The 6640-nt window shown below is 64.3% G+C and overlaps 2 protein-coding genes and 1 long non-coding RNA gene across 3 annotated transcripts in view; all 3 read right to left on the bottom strand.

Annotated features, from left to right (window-relative positions):
* LOC108644291 (mothers against decapentaplegic homolog 6-like) overlaps positions 1-1752 on the bottom strand; it is a 9856-nt gene extending 8104 nt beyond the window's left edge. The window contains exons 1-3 of the mRNA XM_029964164.1: positions 1345-1752; positions 1087-1200; positions 7-518 (exon numbers count right to left, since the gene is read on the bottom strand). Of these exons, the coding sequence (XP_029820024.1) occupies positions 7-518; positions 1087-1200; positions 1345-1738 (1020 nt within the window). The 5' untranslated portion in view covers positions 1739-1752. The remainder of the gene's footprint in view (positions 1-6; positions 519-1086; positions 1201-1344) is intronic.
* A 1438-nt stretch (positions 1753-3190) lies between these two features.
* Positions 3191-3690, bottom strand: LOC108644293. The gene is made up of 2 exons (XR_001923184.2): positions 3555-3690; positions 3191-3315 (listed from the first exon to the last, which is right to left on the bottom strand). It is a non-coding gene; the product is annotated as an uncharacterized LOC108644293 (long non-coding RNA).
* A 365-nt stretch (positions 3691-4055) lies between these two features.
* FLAD1 (flavin adenine dinucleotide synthetase 1) lies at positions 4056-6639 on the bottom strand (the record flags this gene model as incomplete). Its single annotated transcript, XM_018088664.2, has 6 exons — positions 4056-4272; positions 4355-4428; positions 4798-4987; positions 5069-5167; positions 5362-5509; positions 5937-6639. Coding segments are annotated over 6 exons (1350 nt in total), but the record flags the coding sequence as incomplete, so codon positions are not given.
* Between the last annotated feature and the right edge of the window lies 1 nt (position 6640).

The following is a 6640-nucleotide window of genomic DNA, read 5'->3' as shown; positions in this document are numbered from 1 at the left end:
CAGGACCTCGAGCCAGCACGGGCACGAGGTGATGAACTGCCGGGAGTAGCAGGGTCCCCAGCCCTTGGCAAAGCTGATGCGGATACTGTGGGGGTCGGAGGGCCCCTCCCCGGGGAGCCGCCAGCCCCCTTTGCCCCCCACCTGCTCATAGTCAAACACCTTTGCCGAATAGCCAGGCAGCACCTTGAGGACAGTAAGCCTGCAGGCCCCGGGGGGGCTCAAGGTGGGCGAGCTGACAAAGATGGGGTGCTTGCTGCGATTGTAGGCCCAGATGCCGCCTGGTTCCCGGCTCAGCAGCAGCCCCCGGCCGATCTTGCCACGTGCCCGCCGGACAGCACGGCTGCGGTGGGCAGCTGGCAGCTGGGCCAGGCAGAACCCGCTGCCCCATGGCAGCTCACAGAAGACATTCACTGATGCTTCGTGCACGGCGTAGAGGCGGCCCACACGTGTCCGGTGCTCCCAGTAAGCCAGTTTGCACCAGCAGCCATCCTTGATGGTGCTCTGTGAGAAGCTGGTGTCTGGCAGGGGAGAGCAGAGCTGTCATCGTGACCGAGCCATGCAGATGGATGGGCTAAGGGGAGTGGGCACAGGGGGGTCTGCGGACAGAAGGGTGTACTGGCACCCTGAGGATGCCTCAGCACAGGCTCTGGCACTGAGTGTGAGTCACTGGAGCTGTTCCTGGTCCCCAGGGACCCTGGTGACGGGTGGGGTGGGCAGGGGTAGAGCGTGTGTGTGGTGGGGGCTTGGCAGCCTTGGTGGCCAGCAGCCAGGCAGGAGCTGTGGCCATGTGCGTCAAGGCACATTGTTTGTGTCCCCATAGGCAGTGCTTCCTCCGGCGAGGAGCCTGGTGCTGCCAAAAATAACAGGAGCTGCAGTGGGGGGGCCGAGCCCAGGCTGCTCCTCCAGCAGGAACCCCTCATCCCATGCTGGAGCCTTTTCCTCCTGCTAGGAGTGGCTGCTGGCTCTGTTCCCTGCTTTTCAGGTTCTGTCCCCTCCAATCTCGGCTCCTGACCCAGGGGTTCAGCCTTGCCCGGTGCCCTCCTGTCCTCTGGGTGTGGCATACACAGTGGGGTGGGACTCTCTTACCGTGCCAGTCCCCACCTTTGCAGCTGAACTCTAGGAGCTGAGTGCCCGGGTGCTGGGGCTCGTCTGGCCAGGAGGGACCACAGGATGCCTTCGAGTAGGAGGGTGGTGGGGTCTCTGTGGAAGGGAGAGAAGGAAGTGAGGGGCTAGGCATGCATTCTGCCCCTCTCAGAGGCCCCTGGAGCCCAAAGAGGGCCCCAGGGAGCAGAGTTGAGAGCCTGGGTGGGCAAGGGGACCTCCGGTGTTGCCACCAGCACTCACCAGGTACAGCCAGGCGGCTGAAGTGGTGGGGGTTGCAGCAGAGTGCAGCCAAGTCCCCGCAGACCCCCTGGTGCCCAGCACAGTAGCAGAGGTGCTTGAGCTCATGGGGCTGGTGAACGTCGGGCCAGCGGAAGAGGCGGCAGAGCAGGACTTGAGGGGGGAGCCCCTGCTTGGCCCCTCGCGCATCCCCCCGTGGTGCCCAAACACAGCTGGACTCCCAAGCGCCCCGGCTCTCCACTGCCAGCACCAGCAGCTCCAGATCCTCATCCTTCAGCTTCTTGAAGAGGGCATGAGCTGCTGGTTTGAGGGTGCTGGGGCCGTCCTCAGGGCCCGCTGTTGCACAGCGCTGCTGCCACAGCCGCCGCACGAGCCCCGCGCGGCGTGAGCGGAACATGGGGCGGCAGTGGGGACCACCTGCAGGACAGGGACAGGCGTCACCTCCCGCGAGGTGACACCTCCTGTGTCCTCCCACGAGGCTGCTTTGCCTGGATTTGCCGCTGCCTGTGCCCCACATTGCTGCCGTCCCCACCGCAAGGGCACGGCGCCACTTCGAGGGGTACTGGCATCCCGGAGATCATATCAGACATGACTCCAAAAACAACCCCTCACTGCTGGGGAATCTGCCTGTGCTGACGGTCCACGTGCCCCTACCCACAGCACCCACCCACTCCCCTGTGGCCCCACCGTGGGGCTGGGTAAGGGGTCCCTGGGGAAAGGGGTCTCACTCACGGTGGGTGGCGCAGGAGGGCGCGAGGCTCCGGGGCGGCGCATAGGGCTGTGCTCTCAGGGCGGCCGGCACTGCTCTGCCAGCCGTGCGTCACTGCCTGCACTTTTTCCTGTGCCGGGATGCTCTCCCCTCCCCCGGACCTCCCTGTTTGGGGAATTCATTGATTCGCCCCCTCCCGGCCAGCTCCGAGGCTGAACCACGGCCAGGGCCACCACACCAGGACAGGGCAGGCACCAGACGTGTGGGCTCCAGTGGTCAGGGATGCCCAGCACTGAGCTACCAAGGCAGCTGGGCACAGCTGGGAGCCCAGACAGCAGCACAGACCACACCAGTTCACACCCACGGGGCAGGGTACAGCTGGAGGAGCTGATCTGGGCAGGGGGACGTCATGTGGCACAGCAGCAGGGCACCATCCTCGCAGACCCTGTTCCCACTCATGTCCACACGGGGGTTGTAAGGACCACCTAAGCCCCTTGTGGCACCTTGGGTGGGGGTCCCTGCCTTCCCATAGCCCTCGGCCTGACCAGGGCCCTCCACTGCGGGCGCTGGGTGAGGGTGGGAGCCTGCTCCACAACAGAAGAGCTAATGTAAACGGGACCCTTATCCCGTGCTGGGCCAGGCTTCCTGCTCCTGACTTCCCGCTGAGATAAGGGAGGCCACACTGGCGCCAGTGCTGCCGCTGAGGACGAGGACGAGGACGGAGTGTGCAGAGCCTTCCCTGTGCAGGCACCAGCACAAGGAGCATTGGGCAGAATGGGCTCAGGGACCCACAGCCACCCTCACAGCCAGGCCCCAGTGCCACCAGCCATGACCTGTGATGCAGCTCCCAGCCAGGCTGGGCCCTTTGGAGACACTTTGCTCCTGCTGCTTCTTGCAACCTCTTGGCAGCACAGGACTGGGACATGAAATGGCTGGAGAGGACAGGGAGGGGAAGCAGGAGATACTGGAGAGCCCCAGCTTCCCACTCCTGCCCCTTGGCCCCAGGGGACGTGGGGACCCTCAGCCCTGGGCAGGGGTGAGGGGTGGGCTGGGGTGCCTCGGTGCTACTCAGGGTGAGGGTTGGAAGGTTTGAGGACGCACACGCGCACGCACACACACACACGCTCTCTCCCAGAGCTCTCTCCAAACAGATGCAGCCAGTCAGGCGCTGTTCAGGTTTACTGGGGGTCTACGACTGTGGGGAGTGCAGCGTCCCAGCGCCGGGGGTCCGTCAGCTCCATCAACACGTGGCGACAAGCACAGTCCTGGGGAGGGCAGAGAGGCACAGCAGGTGAGGACCCACTGATCAGCATCAAGGCTGCGCCCCCTCAGTCCCCAGAAGCACCACAGCCAGGCCCCCTGTCACCCCCCAAGCACCATGACCAGGACCTTTTCGCCCCCAAGAGCACCATGGCTGGGCTCCATCACCCACCAGGCACCACGACTAGGCCACTGTCACACCCCAAACGCCACATCAAGCAGGCAGCTGCAGGCGGTCACTCACCCACAGAGGCAGGGCAGGCAGGGAGTGCTGGAGGTCCTGCAGTACTGAAGTAGGGGGGAGGGGGCATTCCCTAGTCCAGCAGCTCACGGATGCACCAGCTGCAGAGAAGGAGGTAGACGCACTCCCGCAGCAGCCGCAGCAGCCAGGAGCCCAGGCGCAGCCCCAGGGAGGTGGTGGCGGGCGCCGGCAGTGCCAGTGCCCGTGGCCGTGCCCGCGGAGCACCCAGTGGATGGGCTGCCGTGGTCCAGAGGAGCTGCATGGCTGATGAGGGATCAGCTGGATCTGATGTGAGCAGGAGAGGCAGCAGTGCAGATACACAGGGCCCTGGTAAGCCCTGGAACCTGCTACATTCTCCATGCTTCCAAAACCTCCACAACAGTGGGTACAGCGAGGGGGGCATGGCCTGGGGACCCTTTTGTTCCTCCCACTCCTGCCACTGCCCCAATGGGGCCCTTGGGGCCCAACGAGGCCACGCGCCAGCGCAGCGCAGACCACAGCAGGTTTATTCAGTGCTGACAGGCAGCAGGTTTATTCAGTGTCATTCCCGGCAGCTTTCCAGAGGAGCCTCCCAGAGCATGGCCTTCACAGCCGGGACGTGCGCTCCTCTTCCTCATTCTCCAGCTCGTAGGCAGGCCGGTAGCTCTCCCGGCCCCAGGCGTCGGCGCAGCGCAGCGCTGGGTTCTTGCGCGTGTTGGCCATGCTCCCCAGGGAGGTGTAGCTGTGGAGGGAGGAGAGGGCTGTAGGGCTGCGCCTGGGGGCATTAGCTGTGCCTACAAAGAAGGCAGCACTTGGGTACTCACCCCTTGTCATAGAGAATGCAGTAGGGAACAAAGAGCTTGCGCAAGAACTCCCAGATGTCCCGGTAAGTCCAGTCCTGCAGGCAGAATTGAACATGGACTGAGGCAGAGGCCTCCAGGGAAGCAAGCTGGACCCTGCTAGAGAGCACCCAGGAGAGCCAGATGGTCCCCAGAGCACCTCTTTCTGTCCCAGTGCCTCCTCATACACAGGGAAACACTCTGGCAGGCAGGAATAAGCCCTGCCCGACAGCACCAGGCAGCCTGGCTGCAGCAAGAGGCACCCACAGCCACGGCATGGGGCAGCAGATGCGCTGGGGAAAGCAGGAATCATGAGAGAAGCCCTCCAGGATAGGGTTGGATCAGTGCTAGCTCCCAACCCCATCATTTTACCTCTCCCAGGCCCCATGGAGACAGTCCCAGCCCCAAAGCAGGTGGAGGACACGTACCAGCAAGGGGTTCACCCGCATGTACTGGGGCCAGTCAGGGTCTGTCATGCACATGGGGGTCAGGGTGCATGAGTAGGGGTCTGTCCGCCGCGTTCCCATCAGTACGGCCTCCAGCTGTGGCTGCTGCTCCTTTAAGTGGGCCAGGGCCTCCCGGATGGAGCCCTCCACGGTGCAGAGCTGGACATCGTACCTAAGCAGGCAGGGCGGGCAACTGTCTACAGGCAGTGTTGCACACCCCCTGCCTGGCAGCCCACCCTGCTCTGCCTCCTACCTCTGGACAGTGGCTTGGATGAACTGCTCCATTTCAGGGAAGGGGGACACAATGCGGATGTAGAGCACTTGCAGCCTCTCCTGCCTCACCGGGAACCGCCTGCGGAGAGACCCAGCACAGCTGGGCCCTGGCCCACAGCAACCAGAGGTAGGGCAGTGTCCAGTCCCCATCAGACAGGCCCCAAGAATCCACTCATTCCCCCAGAGTGGGGCAAGTGAGAGCCCCAGAGCCCCAGCTGGGGTGTGCGGGACACCCCCAGCCCTGCCCCAGGCTGAAGCCCCGTGGGCAAGTACCTCTGGACAGCAGCGTGGACAAGGTGCAGCAGGGCCGTGCAGTCCTTGCCCCCGTTGAAGCCCACGCAGAGCTGGGCCAGGCTGTACTGGTCCAAAGCTTCCTCAATGGTTTGCAGGGCTGCTGCCACCTTCTGCCCAAGGGCCGAGCCTGCTGGGATGGGACAGTTGGTGCCTGCCCAGGTCACGCTGCCTCGGCACGGCCCCAGAGCCTGTGGCACCTCACCATTTGGATGTCTTGTTTCCTGACACACAGTGGAGCCACTGCTGGCACCGCAGCAGAGAGCTTGTGCAAACCAGAGGTCTGTGCCACAATGGGACAGGGATCATGAGGGCACTGGGGAACTGCAGCACTGCTGCTGTCACTGCACACTGTGCTCTCAGACTCTGCCACTGCTGGCCCTAACTGGGCTTACAGGTCCCACTCCCACCTGTGTGGGACAATGCAGAGCCAGTAAAGCCCTAGCACGCCCCAATGAGCCCCCCACCACACCACAACAGGCAAGCTCCGCTCCCAGGCCAGCATTCCCACTGCCCCAGCCCTCCTGGGCTGCACAGAAGTGCAGAGGCACAGGTACCTGACTCTGCCAGGCTATAAACTTCCGCAGCCGCCCGAGAAACGTAGTCTGTCACCAGTGGCACAGCAACACCCGGTGGCAGCTGCCTCATCAAGAAGCCATACGCCTCCTCCAGGTCCTGCTCCGACTCAGAGTCCAGCGTCAGCTTCACGCGGTAGTAGTTGCTGGCCCAGTCCGGGTAGGAGCCCAGGCTGACGCGGCCCTGGAAAGCAGCATGGGCCCGGTCCAGCACGGGTACGATGAGGAGCTCGTCAGCTGCCACATAGACGGCACGGGAGTGGAATCGGGTCCGCTCACTGCGGAACAGGTGAGCGAGGCCGTCCAGGGCACGTTCCATCAGTGCCGGAATGCCCGGGAAGATGTACACGTTGCGCACGCTGACCAGCGGGTAGTCGAAGGCGCTGCCGCGGCCATCCGTGCCATAGTTGAGGCGTGCGGACTCGGGGACCCGGGCCAGCTTCATCTCAGGGCACTGCGCCTCTGTCCTGCCGAAGAACTTGTGCACCAGGGCCACCAGCTCGGGGTGGGGGACGACATTCTCCTCGAAGGCCTTGGCCACGGCCTCGAAGGTCACGTCGTCGTGCGTGGGGCCGATGCCGCCCGAGGTGAGCACGAAGGTGAAGCGGGCAGCGAAGGCGGCCACCTCGCTAGCGATGGCCTCCACCTCGTCGGGCACCACCGAGATCCGGGCCACCTTCACGCCC

This window comes from Manacus vitellinus, unplaced genomic scaffold (assembly GCF_001715985.3).
Source record: "Manacus vitellinus isolate BGI_N305 unplaced genomic scaffold, ASM171598v3 scaffold_106_pilon, whole genome shotgun sequence".
NCBI classification, from domain to species: Eukaryota; Metazoa; Chordata; class Aves; order Passeriformes; family Pipridae; genus Manacus; species Manacus vitellinus.
This window is presented reverse-complemented; position numbering and strand designations above follow the sequence as displayed.